The following is a 16,317-nucleotide window of genomic DNA, read 5'->3' as shown; positions in this document are numbered from 1 at the left end:
AAGTAATCAGCTCTATACTTCCTGAAACCCAAATGACAAACCAAACCCTATACTAATTTGAATGTGTTTATCAGTAGAAGGATAAACGCAGAAGACACCCTCTCAGTCTCAACTACGGAAACTCCACGCCTGATTTCCTTAAAGTAGGAAGTACTTAAATGTTAATAGGAAAACATAATTGTACCTATAAATCCTGAAACCTATTTCACTAACGGACAAAAAAGGAACTTGAAGAGTATCCCTTTTCATATTTCTTATTTAAGCATTTAAAAAGTATATGCAAAAGGAGAGTCGCGTGCCTCAGTCGGTTTAGCATCTGACTCTTAATTTCCGCTCAGGTCATGATCTCAGGGTCATGAGATCGAGCTCCGTGTGGGGCTCCACACTGAGCACCGGGCCTGCTCAAGATTCTCTCTCTCCCTCTCCCTCTGCCTCTGCCCGCCTAGCACCCCCCCCCCCCTTACTACTCGCATGCTCTCTCAATCTCTGTCTAAAAAAATAATAATAATAAAAATAAAATAAACAGTGCATTGCTTGCCACTAAATTTCTTTCTAAAAAAAAGTATATGAAAATTATAATTAGTAGCTTCAGAAAATGTACTTACTGTAGGATTTTCAAGAAATGACTTTTTAAAATGTAAGTCCTCAGGGTAGCTGGTGACACAGTTAAGTGTCTGACTCTTAGTTTTGGCTCAGGTTGTGATCCCAGTGTCCTAAGACGGAGTCTCACACGGGGCTCCACGCTTAGCACTGAGTCTGCTTGGGATTCTCCCTCCCCTTCTCCCTTTCCCTCTGCTCCTCTCACTTGTGCTATCTCTCTCTCTCTCTACAATAAATAAAAACTTAAAAAAAAAATAAAATGTGAGTCCTTTATGAATGCTCATGGATTTTGAACAAATCTGTTCTCTGTCCAGATATTAATAATGTACCAAGTCCCAAAGTACACCATGAGACAGGACTCCATACCATTCAAGATCAAAGAATTCTGAGGTTCACTTTCTAAGGCACTGCAGTTCTTCTCCAGGGGACTTCTCAGAGCCTTCGGAAGACAAATAGAAATTTAGAGCCCTCAAAAGAAGGGCTTTTGGCACAGTGTTTCCCTGCTTATGTAACCACAGAATGCTTTCATGGGACTAACATTCTGTGAAACACACTTTATAGAATTCTGTATTAGGGTTGATGAGAAATCTATGAGCTAAACAGGAAGATGATGAGAAGACCTCCAACCAGGCCAGTCTTACCGCAACAGATACGCAGGCAGTCAGCACACTGGCATTTCAAAATATTGATCATCTCTGAACAGCAGACGAGCTTCAAAGAGTGGCTGATATAGGACAATCCTTTAAAATTAAAATCATTAAAAAAAAAAAAGGATTTCTTAACTTGGCCATGATAGAGCAGGATGTCTTTATTTCCATCTTGACTAACATGATGGAGGACTGATTGTGGGGGCAAGAAGGAGTCAAAAAAAGGGGTAAGGAAAGAAAAAAAATCATTATATTAAAGAAAATTGATTTCTGAGCTACTGCAGGAAGTAGTAATTGCGTTGGACTGTGTCTCCATGGTATGCAGTGCTTCCCAGCTTGTTTAATTACAGCATTCTAAATTATCAGCCATCCTAAATTCTAAGAATCTGTAGAAAAAGACAAGACTGGGGCGCCTGGGTGGCTCAGTGGGTTAAGCATCTGCCTTTGGCTCAGGTCATGATCGGGGAGTCCAGGGATGAAGACCCGTGTTGGGCTCCCTGTTCAGCGGGGAGCCTGCTTCTCCCTCTCCCTCTGCTCCTACCCCTGCTCATTCTCTCTCTCTCTCTCTCTCTCAAAAAAACAAAAACAAAAACAAAAAAAAACCAAAAAGACAAGTCTATGATCCAGACTTTGGAAAAGATTCATGGGAAAACTACTGGAAGGAAAAGCCAATTCTGTTCCCTTCTTCCTCTCACAGAGAGCTGTTCTCGAACACCCAGCACCAGAAATCAGTCTCAGCCTGTGAGGCTGCAGGAGTCGCCCATCCTCATGATGAGAACCAAGGAAACACTCCGGTATCAACCAATTATAATGACTGCACATGTTCACAAGTGATGACACATCTCTGGGAGGGCTATGACCACCTCTCGAGGGAGGCCCTGTGCATCCTGGTGACACGGCATGGGGACGCCGGGGATAGGAGCATCAGCGCACTAGCACTGATGAGGCGTGAATGGGTTGTGAGGGCAGATGCCGGGTGCTCGAAGGTTCACGATAAAGACCGGCAAGCTTGTCTTCTGGGAGTGTCATTAGCGAAAAGCCTCGATGATCACACAGAAGTAGGAATCTCCCTGAGACCCAGGTCAGGGATCCTCATTAGCTAGCACAAGACTTCAGCGTGCCAGACTCGAGAATGGGGAGGACTGTTTCCTAACACAGAGGGAAGTGCATTAAAGAGAAAGAGGGAACAGGGCGCCTGGGTGGCTCAGCCTCTGCCTTCGGCTCAGGTCATGATCTCAGGGTCCTGGGATAGAGTCCTGAATCGGGCTCTCTGCTCAACAGGGAGCCTGCTTCCTCCTCTCTCTCTCCCTCTCTCTCTGCCTGCCTCTCTGCCTACTTGTGATCTCTCTCTGTCAAATAAATAAATTAAAAAAAAAAAATCTTAAAAAAAAGGAACGAAAAAAAAAAAAGAGGGAACATAAGACCTCTCAAGTGAACCTTTGAGACAAACATTGTACAGAGTCAAATAACAGCCTCCAAAATCACAGAAAGATCGAAATAGCTTAAGATCAGGGGAAAAAAAAAAAGTTTGTTATATTTGAGAATCAGTATTCATAGTCCTCTACCTGCCACAATTGTGAGGATAATTCACGACAAGACAGTTTTTCTTTAGTAAATATGAACGTGCTGCTACAGGATCTTTGGTCAAAAATTGCACTGGAATGGAAATTTTAATGAAAGGCTTTTGAAGCTGTATCTTCTCTCCACACACGTGTGGCCCCAGCGGCTGGAGATGAGGATACGATCCAGGCCCACACAGACCGGATCAAAGCTTATTGGACTTTGTGGCAAATGAACTCACGACCTAGAACTCATTAGTCATGATCTAATACACAGACACTGTGAGCCAGAGCAAATACATGTTGACGTGAGATATTTACTTGGAATCATTTCTGTACTTAAATGGGCTCTCTCATTCTAAAGCGTCAACTTTAGCGATGCTGTTTTTCCAAGGTTTTGCAAGTGATCTCACATCTGCCTATGGTACGGAAGACCCCAAGGGCCGTGGCCGAAGAGTTTAAAAAGGCACGAGGCAATAGGCAGAATTCAGGTCCTCAAAAGGAGCCGGAAATAATCAAAAGAAGAACTATAGTACTTAATCTTTTTTTTATAGTACGTAATTTTACAGCAATAGCTAAAGTTGACAGAGTGTTTACTATTTATAAGATGCTACAGAAAGCACTTTTGGAAAAGCTAACCACCTCCATGGCACAGATGAATGAGAGTGAAGCAGGCAGTATATCTTGGACAAAGTCACACACCAGTCATCTCTCTGCCCGGCCTTGGACCAATGATGAAGGATGAGGATAGACACTGTCTCAACACCCATTCCAATGCCCTTTGTCCCCTGCTGCTTTCCACCGTAAACATGGAAGTTACAGACCAGCGTTTCCAGGTCCCCTTGCAGCTAACCACTGCCTTGTGATGTGGTTATACTCAAGAGAGAGAAGCTAAAGGGAGCTGGGGGCATCTGGGAAAGCTTCTGTGTGCATGTTCGTGGCCACATACACACATATGTGTACACATATCTGCATGTATACACATATCCTCTTCTTCCCATTTGGAATGTAGCTACGATGGTTCCAACCGAAGCAGACATCTCATCAACCTATCAGAAAATCTTGGCTCTAACATCCCTGAGCTGTGAAAGCCATGTCAGTAAAGGAAGCACGGTTCTGGATGTTTCTAAAGGTTCATTTCCTATTACCTTTTGGTCATTTGGATCCAACCTGGCTCAGCAGATCTGATTAATCCTGATGGAAGAAGAGGCTGATGGAACTGAGAACGACAGGCACCCACTCCTCCCTTTCTAAGAAAGCCATTTTTCCCTACTATGCAGCCCACGAAGGCTCACTGCCCCTGTTCCCAGAAATATGCAGAACTCTGTGAGGCAAGACTTCATCTACTGGAGCATTTCCATGGTTTGGCCAGTCCATTTATGCTCCCTCTGCTGTATGTTGGCTTGTAAGGTTTTCTCTAAGAAGGCTGATTTTACATTTGCACCATGGAGTACTAATGATTTGCACAACATGCAACCTCTGGGCTTCTTGTGACCTGAAAAAATAAAAGCTCTACTTTGTTCAAACTTCTATTTGTCAGATTTTCTGGGATTCTCTGCTGATAGAATACACGTAAGACGAAATGCTGTAATATACGTAATACACGTAAGACGAAATGCTACAGTAACAGACAGTAGAGTGGTAACTCAGCCCTCCGCTGCAGGGGGCTGAATTGTTCAGGCTTTGTCTAGGATGCCTTTAAACGGGAAGAAAAACCAGGTAGGAGATGGCACACGCTTGAGCAAAGGCAGAGTATATAATGGCTTTACTCCGGGGCTCTCGTGACGGAGAAACCACAGGCAAGGATGAAATGACAATATAACTGAGTGATCTCTAGCAGCATCTAGAAACCCATTATGTTTTCCTTGATAGTATGCCACTCCAAGTGGCAGGTGGATCTATTTTTTGTGTGTAAATGCCAACCGTAGTATGGGTTTATGGTAGAGATTCTAAAAGCAGACTCCAGGAGGCCCCGGTCCTACACAACAAACAGGTAACAAAACATTCAGAATGTGTTGAACATATGTAAAGAGTTTTGGATTCACTGGAGCAACAGAAACTCATTGGCCCTTTACTGTGTGCCAGTCTCCTAACTCGCTGTAAATAAAACAAGAGAATGATGTTCTCTTGCTAGTAAGAGATGTAAGAGTAAGCATTCACAGCACCACGCTGGAAGTGAAGGTCAGGGTCCAGTGCTGTCCTTATCCTACAGGGGAAGGGCAAATTAACCACACTAGAGAGCCAAGGGTCCATGGCACAAGGCGGGGAGACAAGGGAGTGCGGTCTACAGAGATCCCACGAGGCACGGTGTAAGGAACTGGGAAGGCAGAGAAAACCACACGTCCAAAAAACAGGCACAAAAGGGCAGTATTTGGGGAAACCCGTACAAAGTTGGTTGTTCTTAGAACAGTGGAAAATGAAGCTGGAGAGGTAGGAAGCGGGTGAATGCCAAGGTGGGGAGGTGAATTGTATTCTATAGGTAATGGAGGTTTTAAGGCAGTGGGAATGTAGATGGATTCAGTGACCGAAGGCAATGAGAAAGGAGGGAAGGGTCAGGACGAGGGAGGAGCTTTCAGTCTGGTGCCAGCTACGTCTCCCAGGCCCTGCATGAATTGCTGAAAAGATATTTCCTCAAATCCTCACAACAGCCTAATAAGAGTGAGATCATCGTCCTCCCACTTCCCAGGAAAGAATCATCAAAAGCTCAAAATAGTTAAGTATCTTAATCAGGACAATAAAACTCGTGCAGAGTTAAGGGAGGATTCCAAAGGGCTTAGTTATAATAACAATAGGTAACCACAACTGAACTTTGACTGTGTGTCATGCACTCTTCTGGTGTTAGACTTATAGCGAGAGACAAGAATTCCAGCCCTCATGGAGGTGACAGGTTGAGATCACGGGACTCTATGACACTGCCCAAGGAGAGAGAAGGTGCAGTAAGGATAAAGCAGAACATACGGACCTGGGGCACACCAGCGCTGAAGGGAGGTGGTGGGCAGAAGAGAATGAGAGAATTTGAATTCATTTCCGGTAAACTCGGAGACCCAGCAGATCACAAGCAAAACCTCACATGGTCAAATGAAAACAATCATGGTGACCTGTAATAGTTCTTAGTCTCTTATAACATCCCCAATCTTATTGCATCCAAAGTGGCTAAAAAACACACCTGGTATAACTCTACAAATTTACATTGTTGCTGCGGAGGTGATGAGTTGGGGCAGGGGGAAGGCAAGTTCAGCAGGAAATTAAGATTGGAGATCAGGTACTCTTACGGACACGAAACTTCATTCAGGAAATGCCAAAAGGAACAAATGTACTAGTTTTGTGGTAGTTCACAGACAAAGACACACACAAATTCATCTTATTTATAAAAACAAAAAGCACAGGGTTTATAGGGTATTAATAAGATATAGAAATCACCAACAAGGGGTATACATTTTTCTCAACCTAGTGAAAACCCTTAAAAAGCATAATAGTTTTCATAATTTAAAGTATTCCACTAAGGTGGAGATCAGTGCCCATTTGTCACAAACCTAGACAATCTCTACACAGAAGCCTCATTCCAGTAACTCTGATCTGGTTAACAAAATTAAAAAAAAAAAAAATTACCATGAAAACAAGGAAACAATCTGGGAATAGCAGGATGTGTCGGCAAACCCAGTGTTTCCCTCTGACTTTGTTGGGGGAAATGAAAACGACTCCCACGTATCGACTTACATCGCTCCGTTGGTATAGACAGTATCGCTTCCTTCCACATACTGCACCTGAGCTGGGTAGACATGCTGGACCTGCTGCACAGTCTGCACCTGCTGTACCTGGAAAACAGATATTAGGATCGCAGTGAGAAGCCAGTCTGACCCAACACACGGCGTTAGCTTTGCCGCAAAGATCTCTCTAGGATGTTGGAAACGGTGAGACTCATGCGCATTTCAAGATAAGCACATGGGGGGCTCAGATCGACAGTAGCAAGCACGCTGAATAAATTCTCTGCCGTTTGCGGATACCTTTTCTGCAGGTGTGTAGGTACAGACATACTCCAAATATTTAGGGTGAAACTTTGCAAAGCTCCTCACTTATCCTAATGATTTATGAAGCTCTCTTCACCTGGTCTGTTACTGCTAAGTTTATTTTCCAATTTAAAAAATTCAGGGGCTGCCTGGCTGGCTCAGTCAGGATGCTTGTTCTCGGGGTCATGAGCTGGGAGCCCCACGTAGGGCACAGAGATGACTTCTTAAAAATAAATTTAAAAATAAAACAAAAAATTAATAATGGAAAATTTCACCCACGCAAACGTAGAAAAAATACTATAATAACCCCCTGTACTCATCATCCAACATACATATTTGCCACCAACGCTCCCCTTTTAAGCCCTTACAGGATGATTTAAAAGCAAGTGCACAGATTCTAACATTTCACTGGTAAGTAAGAGAGAGGGACTATTTTTTAACAGGAACACAACACAAATATCACATATAGAACATTCACAATTCCAGGATAGCATCTAGAATCCAGGCATCATTATATCTGATGATTCCAATGTGTCCTTAGAGCTGGTCTGTTCAAACCAGGATCCAAACAAGGTCTGTGTATTACATTTGGGTGAGATTTCCTACCTTTCTCTTTTAATCTCTAAAAGCTTCCCATCCTTTTTATTTCTTGACTATTACTTACTGAAGAAACAAGGAGTATTTATCTTATAGAATTTCTAGAATTTCTAGACTTGGATGATAGCTTCCCTGAGATGTCATTTACTAAGTTCCTCTATCTCTTGTTTGTCCTATAAACAGGGAGTTAGATCGAGGGCCTTGAACAGGTTCGATTCTTGGAGAGCTGCCATATTGGTTGCCGTATGACAGCTGGGGGTCTCTCCTTCTTCAGTGTTAACATATCATCGGTGGGGTCCGGTGTTGTCAGCTACCACCCTCTTCTCAGAATGCATCGTCTTCGTGCCTTCCCTGAGATTATTAGTAGCCACTGATGATCACTTTCTAGGGCTTGTATTTCAATTAATTAATATAGGTTATAACTTTGGTAGACTGATTCTGTTCTGTTATTCCTTCTTCATTTATTAGTAGATTTCTATAAAGAAATTCCCCTCGGGGCGCCTGGATGACTCAGTAGGTTAAGGATCTGTCTTGGGCTCAGGGCATGATCTCAGGGTCCTGGGATGGAGCCCCACATTGGGCTCCCTGCTGAGAGGGGAGTCTGCTTCTCCCTCAGCTGCCTCCCCCCCCCACTCGTGCTCTCTCTTTCTCTCAAATAAATAAATAAATAAAAAGAAATGACTCTCATTAATTACTTGGTTACTTTGAAATAGGGTCATACAGTTAGAGGAAGGTAACTACACAATTCTTCTCCTTACCAGTACTCAAGAATGCCATCCCCTAGCTCCCTTCCAAGGTGAGCAATGTGGTTTGGGGTTTGGTTTGGTTGGCATCTTTATGTTTCTTGGCTGTTAAACATACTTAATGTTTTTCAGTCGGCAGTTCTTTGCTTGGTGAACTGTCCCATCTCTGACTAATGGCAGTCCCTTCAAAGGGCATTCTGTATCTTTTCACGCCATCACAGTAATCTTGCTTACCTCCCTTGCTTTCTGCTGTGATAAGATATTCTAGACTTATCTCTTACATTTCTTGTTCTAGATCTAGAATCAATGATTTCTTCAAAGAGCCTGGTTCCTACTAGTTAGGAGTAATATAAACATGTAAAAACTGTTTAGAAAGGCAATTTATAGACAGACTCTTTGAAAACTTTGTGATTTCTCCTACAGAAATACCACAGCATAAAGTTAGAAGGAAAAACCTTAATGACTGAAGAGTAGAGTGATTAAATAAATTAGAGGAAAACCATTCTGTAGGATATATGGCTAATATTAGAAAAATAAAAATTGATATATATTTTAATAACAAGATCTCCATCTCCAAGACGTTATCAAGTGAAAAAGTATATTGCAGAATAATAGTTACAGAACTGCTTTACTTACTTTTAAAAATATGTCTACCTCTCATTTGCATGAACATGTGTATATAAATGGATATAATAAGTACATAAAGGAAAACAGAAGGATGCACATCAAACTTCTAAAAGTGGTTTCTCTGTTGAGTGACACGAAATAAGATGGGAGAGGTAAGGGGACTACCATATTTTATTCTATTTATAATACTCTTGGATTTTTAAAATTAAAATGAATTCATCTGTTTCATACATAATATCTAAAATACATAAATCAGTATGTGGAAGGACTTCCACTTCTGCCCACAATGAAATAAATATACTAGAAACAATTTTTCCCACACTGAAAAAGTGGAAAACTGGACAAAATATGTAGAAACAATGTTTCTGGTCATCTGAGAAAGGGCATCATAAAAGTGTGATCCTTAAGAGTAAGGAAACAAATAAGGTAACCCCATAATGATCCCTGGAGCTGAAAGGGAGGCATTTCCCAGGCTGCTGAGCAGGAAGGAAGTAACCAAGTAGAGCATGGTGATCTCACTGAGGTTAGAAGACAGACATAGGAATTGGGGAGGCTGAGGCAGCTAAAATTTGGGGGCACGGTCAGAGAGGGCATTAAGCAGAGAATAATAATAGAGATTCCCCTGGAGTCTGATGCTGAGTAGGAAGCTGCACATTCAGTGCACAGAGATACTCAAGTTCTAACTGGACAGTGATGTGAACTGAACGTCCAGGGCATTCTGTAGAAACAGCAGAAGCATTAAAGCCATAGCAGAAGGGCTTAATAGCTCTACAGTAAGACTACTTTAGAACCATCTTAATAAAGCTAAAAAGGGAGTGCCTGGGTGGCTCAGCTGGTTAAGTGTTTGCCTTCGGCTCAGGTTGTGATCCTGGAGTCCTGGGATCGAGCCCCATGTAGAGGGGGTAGGGGTGGGAGGGGTCCCTACTCAGCAGGGAGCCTGCTTCTCTCTCTGCTCCTCACCCTGCTTGAGTGCTCTCTCTTACTGTCTCTCAAATAAAAAAAAAAATTTTAAAGAATTAAAAAAAAAGCCTAAAAAATAACCTTCCAAAAGATCAAATTGATTCACTTAACTGCCTATATAAGACAAGGTTTAATGCTTTAAAAGGAAAACAGCAAAATCCAAACATAGAGAACTGTAAGAATCAAAATATCCAGCACCCAATAAAAAATTACTAGACGTGTGAAGAAGCAGGTACACGTGATCTGCAACCAGAAGAAAAAAGCCAATCAACAGAAACAAACAGAAATGAAAGACAGGAAGTGGCAGGGACTTTAAAATAGTTATAAGGAGACAAATTTTAAAGGAAAACATGAATATGATGAGAGAAAAGGGAAGATGCTATAAGGAACCAAGTAGAATACTGAAAAATACAAGTTGAAAAATACAATACCTGAAAAGAAAATTCACTGAATGGGATTAAGAGCAGACTATATAATGCAGAAGAAAAGAATGCTCAATTTGAAAACGTAGTAATAAAAACTATGTGCTGTGGGGCACCTGGGTGGTTCAGTCGGTTAAACATCTGTCTTTGGTCAGATCATGATTCCAGGGTCCTGGGATGGAGTCCAACGTCCTTGGGCTTGTCCCTTTCCCTCTGCCCCTCCCCCTGACTCATGCTCTCTCTCTCTTTCTCTCAAATGAATAAATAAAATCTTAAAAAAAGAAAACAAAACTATGTGCCATGAAGAACAGAGACAAAAAAAAAAAAAACAAGGAATGGAGAATCGGTGAACTGTGGGACAACAGCAATTGCAGTTGGAGTCCCAGAAGAAGAACAGAAAACACAGTTGAAAAGAACGTGGTAGAAACTTTCCCAAATTTGATTAAAACTGTAAACACACAGATGTAAGTTCAATATATCCAAATACACAAAGAAAACCATATCAAAGTATGTCATCATTAAAGTGCTAAAATCAATAATAAGGAGCAGCATTTTAAAATAGATGGAAAACGGGCATAATGTATACAGGGCAACACATATTGAGTAGGACTGAAAGATCCCCAGTTAGAAATAATGCGAGCACAAGACCATCAAATAACACCTTTAAAGTCTCGAGGGGAAAAGAATCTCAACGTAGAATTCCATTACTGGTGAAATGTCCTACCACAATGAAGGAGAAACCCTTTTTCAGGTAAAAGCTGAGACAATTCTTCTCCTGCAGACCTCCAGGGGAGGTAATGACAAAGGAAGTTTCTGGGGCTAAAGAAAATAATACAGATGCAAACTGGGATCTGTACAAAGAAATAAGGGGCACCAGAGGAACCAAATTTGCAGGGGAAATAAAGGGATTTTTTTCCTTTGTTTTCTCATCTTTTCATTTCTATAAAAGATAACTGACCATGTAAAGTACATATAAGAACAACAGGTAATGGGGTTCACTACAGAGGCAGAGGGGAAATGTGTGTATCACAAAAACAGCACAAAAGATGGAAGACAGAAATGAAAATATGCTTTCATAATATTCTTTATGTTAAGGGACATAATGTACATGAATAGAGGCTATGGTAAACTAAGATATATGTTAAAAACCCTAGGAGATACACTAAATTATAAAACAGTACAACCAATAGCAGAGATAAAATGCAAAACTTAAAAACACTCAACACATCCAATAGAAGGCAGAGGCAGAGGAAAGAAAAGAACAACAAATGGGACAAATAAAAAAAATAATAATAAGATGCTAGAATTGTATGTAACCATTCTGATCATTATATTCAATACATAAGTTTTTTTTTTTTAAAAAGCCATTTTACTTTATTTTATTTTTAAGATTGTATTTATTTATTTGACAGAGAGAGAGCAGCAGGCTCCCCGCTGAGCAGAGAGGCCGATGCAGGGCTTGATCCCAGGACCCCAAGATCATGACATGAGCTAAAGGAGGCTTAACCCACTGAGCCACCCAGGCGCCCCTTCAATACACAAGTTTTATATCTTGACTGTCAGAATGGCTTAGGAAGGTGAGACCCAACTATAGACTCTCCACCAAAAGAAACTTTATCTCTATCTAGGTGAGACCCAACTATAGACTCTCCACCAAAAGAAACTTTATCTCTATCTATCTTTTTTTTTTTTTTTTTAAGAGAGAGAGAGTGGGGGTGGTGGGTCAGAAGCAAAGGGAGAGGGACAGAGAGAATCTTAAGGAGACTCCCTGCTGGGCATGGGGCTCAATCTCATGACCTTGAGATCATGACCTGAGCTATCAAGAGTAGGGTGCTTAACCGACTGAGCCACCCAGGCGCCCCCAGAACACACTTTAAGTACACAGAGACAGAAAGGTTAAAAAATAAAAAAATGTGGGAAAGATACTCTCAGCAAACACCAGTCACAAGAAGGATGGAGTGGTTCTATGAGTATCAGCCTAAATAGACTTCCAGAGAAAGAAAATTACCAGGAATAAAGAGGAATATTTCATCAATAAAATTATCAAGAAGAAATATCCTGTATGTGTTTGCCTCTAGGAACAGAGTTTCAAAATACATGAAGCAAAATCTGAGAGAATTCAAAGAAGAAATAAACAGGCACACCCACAGTCACAGTTGGACATTTCAGCATCCTTCTCTCCATTGTTGACAAAGACGGAAAATCAAAAGGATACAGAAATTCTCAACCAACTTGACCTAAATGACTTTCACACCACAATTCGCAGAACAGCAACAAGATATGCACTCTTCCTACTACTGCTCATGGGCATGAAGCAAGAAGGCTCAAATGTCAAAAAAGAAAACAATTCCTAACAAATTTAAAATAATTTAAACAGGGGCCCTTGGGTGCTCAGTCGGTTAAGCATCTGCCTTCAGCTAATGTCATGATCCCAGGGTCCTGGGATCCAGCCCCACATCAGGCTCTCTGCTCAGTGGGGAGTCTGCTTCTCCCTCTCCCTCTTCCTCTGTGCTCTCCCTCTCTCTGTCAAACAAACAAATAAAAACAATAACAATATATTCTCTGACCAGAAAAGAATTCGATTTGAAGTCAAAGATGAAAAGATATCTGGAAAACATTCAAACATTCATATGATGAACACAAAATACACTTTAACCTATGGAGAAATCACAAGAGAAATTTAAAAACATTTCTGAGTTGAAAGATGATGAAACTACCATCCATCCAAATCTGTGGAGTTCAGGTAAAGCTGTGCACAAAGAGAAGTCTATAGTTTTAAATGTTTTTATTAACAAAAAAAAAAAAATCCCCAAAGCAAAAAATGTGAAGTTTCAACTTCAAGAAGCAAGAAAAATGAAGAACAAATTAAAACTGAAGTAGGAGAAAGGAAATTAAAAGCAAAAAAGCATCTGAAAGGCAACTGGAAAAAAAAAATCAATGAAATTTTAAACATTAAAGTAGATTTGGAGAAAAAGAAAGAAGATACAAATTATGAATACTATGGATGAAAAGGGAAAAGCATCCTAAAGATAGAAAATAGAAATAAAGGCAGCTTAATGTCAACAAATTCAATTACTTAGGTTAAATGGAGAAAGTCCTTAAAAGACACAAAAACCAATACTTGCAAAAGTAAAAAAAGAGACAAAAGACTATATATATATATATGTACATATATATATATATATATATATAATTTGATTATATATATATATAATCAAATTTATCTCCCCAATGGAAACTCCAAGTCCAGTTGACTTCAAGGGTGAATTCTAGTAAATATTTCAGGAACAAATAAAAAGCCTTTAAGACAAATTACCTATCACACTTTAGACGAAAAATAACCCAAACTAGGACACAAAATCTTATCAATGCCATTTACACCTTGATGGGTACTTCGGAACAAAGCCTCTCTGCGTCTTTATAATGACCCTTTAAGATTCTACACATTCTTGCTACCTTCTCCTAGGTTCTGCTTGTTTTGTCTATATCAATCATCTCATCCACCACCATAAACCCACTATTTCCTTCCAGGCCTGATTTAAAATTTAGTTTGTCCAGAAAGTCTTCTGTAGCTTACTTTATCCCATGAGAGACTGTTTCTTTCTTTTTTCTCTTTTAGGACTCTTAATACAGGTGGTAGCTCGTGGCTTAGTAGTAACCTATGTACTCATTTGGTTTCCTTCATAGTACCCAATATGGTGAGAGCTGGCAAAATCATTAAATTTGAACATAGTAGAAATGACTTTAAGTCCTTGTGCTGATTATCTGCTGTCCATCTACTGAAATAGTCAATTTATTTAAGTAATAATTTCCTTGTGTGTAAAAATTCTACCTCCGGGGCACCTGGGTGGCTCAGTTGTTAAGCATCTGCCGTTGGCTCAGGTCATGATCCTGGGCTTCAGGGATTGAGCCCCATGTCAGGCTCCCTGCTCAGCAGGAAGCCTGTTTCTCCCTCTCCCTCCCCACTGCTTGTGTTCCCTCTCTGGCTGTCTCCCTCTCTGTCAAATAAATAAATCTTTAAAAAAAGAAATTCTATCTTCTCCATCATTAAGCATTTTTGTGAGTATCCAAAACTATTAAATACAGATACAAAGCATGGTATTGACAAATGTGATAATTAAAATACACCTTGAATAATTAGTGAAATTATTAAAGACTTCAAAAAATGACAGTCTTGTCTTCTACATTTGTGTAAATTTCAGCTTTATATCCCTCTTGGTTTCAGCCATAAATACGCACAATAAATGTTCATCAAGGGTTCTTTCGGAATATGAGATTCTGTAATCAAAGTAGAAGCAAAACTCAGAAAAATGTCAAGAAACTTGGGAAAGAAGTCTAGACAGATGCTGGCTAACTCACCTAAGACAGCAATATATAAATACATCCCTTGATCACAATGAGACTTTACAGTACTATGTAAAAACAGGGCATCATTCTTCACATTACCTGCCAAGAATCAACAAAGTAAATAAAGACCAAACTAAACAGTAAAAATACTGAATTACAGCATATTTGGGAGGTAATATAAATTAGTATCCAGTGTGTATGGGTTTTTTTTTTTTTTAAGATTTTATTTATGGGGTTTTTTTTTTTTTTGGTCTTTTTTTTATTTTGAAGATTTTTTTTTAAGATTTTGAATATTTTATTTATTTATTTGACAGAGAGAGACACAGTGAGAGAGGGAACACAAGCAGGGGGAAGGGCAGAGGGAGAAGCAGGCTCCTTGCTGAGCGGGGAACCCAATGTGGAGCTCGATCCAGGACCCCAGGATCATGACCTGAGCCCAGGACAGATGCTTAACCATTGAGCCATCCATGCGCCCCTGGTATGTACGGCTTTTCTACCAACCATTAGAAACTGGGTTGAAGAGGCCCTCAACAACTCAGTGATCATGAGAAATTCAACTGCCCATTCTGCTTGTGGTTTGAGAAGGTATTCTTTCAAGGATGTAATGACGGTAGAGGAAGTAAAAAGATGGGGAAAATAGGGGCAGAGAAAGAAAAGGAGAAAAAAAAGGAAAAACAATTTTATGGAAAATAACTATTTTAAGTATGCATGCCTCATTTCACCAATGAGAAGTTAAGATCCTTGAATCTCTTAGTTTTTAGCCAAAGGATTATTTGATTTTCTTTCTCTCCTGCTTCCCTTGTTCCCCCTCCTCCTCCCTTCCCCTCTTTTCCTCCTCCTTCCCTCCTCCCATCTTCCCTCCCTCCCTCCCTTCCTTCTTTCTTCTGTTTGACAATGGGGATCCATTATTAATAAAGATGGGTTGGAGAACCACAGAAACACCCTCTTTCACCTCAAACAGACCCAGGAAGATATCTGTGTCTACAACAAGTCTTGGAGAGCTTACAAAACCAGTCATAGGCTGGAAAATGAGAAGGGCAGAATTTCAGCCCACCCTACCTTTGGCCCAAGTTCCCATATATACAGCAGAGTTGGTTTTTTGGTTTTGTTTGTTTGTTTGTTTGTTTTCGGTATATTCCCAAAGAGCCAACACAATATAAACATACTGTAAATAATAATTATTTAATAATTAAATAATGTCCTGCACCTCGCAAAGAAAATGTCCAGTGAATATTTGTAAAATTTATAGTATCTTCTAAGTGTGGATAAGAGCATTTGGCTTTTTTTTTAAATAATGAAACCACCAAGGAATGCTTATTATTCTGAAGTGAACTGTTTTGATTACTCTGAATGCCCTTTAATGCATCTTTAAAGACCAAAGTGAAATATTAGGAGGAAGTGCATGCTCTTTTCTCTTTCCTAAAATAATTAACTGTGATTTAAATTTGTTCAAATATTTGATACTGTTCTTATGTTAAACATTAATTTGTATTCAAATATTTACTAAATGTTATTATAGGTTTATTTTCTATTTTACTTGCCCTACTTTAGTGCAGTGATGTGGGAAACAAAGGCAAAAGAAAAAAAAAACTAAATTTCTTTACAACTTACAGCTTCCCTGACAAGTTTCCCCCAGACGGTTGGAATGACTTTCCTCTAGGACCTCTACTGCCTCACAATTAATACTTTGTTTGCTAAGGGCAAATGGCATTCTTAGCTTAACATTAGCCCAACCTCCAGGATCCTGTAAGTCTCCTTTAACATATGAAAATTCCTTTGGAAACGTCCTTTATCTCTACCTGCCCCCA

The 16,317-nt window shown here is 40.1% G+C and overlaps 1 protein-coding gene across 2 annotated transcripts in view; it reads right to left on the bottom strand.

Annotated features, from left to right (window-relative positions):
* Nucleotides 1-16,317, bottom strand: part of LOC111153619 (regulatory factor X3) — a 155,239-nt gene that overhangs the window by 106,487 nt on the left and 32,435 nt on the right. For both annotated transcript variants that reach the window (XM_022512762.1, XM_022512761.1), the window contains exon 2: nt 6,524-6,621. In XM_022512762.1, coding sequence (XP_022368470.1) covers nt 6,524-6,621 — 98 coding nt within the window. The remainder of the gene's footprint in view (nt 1-6,523; nt 6,622-16,317) is intronic.

The sequence above is a fragment of the Enhydra lutris genome, unplaced genomic scaffold (assembly GCF_002288905.1).
Source record: "Enhydra lutris kenyoni isolate GAN:26980312 unplaced genomic scaffold, ASM228890v2 scaffoldscaffold33, whole genome shotgun sequence".
Lineage (NCBI taxonomy): Eukaryota > Metazoa > Chordata > Mammalia > Carnivora > Mustelidae > Enhydra > Enhydra lutris.
This window is presented reverse-complemented; position numbering and strand designations above follow the sequence as displayed.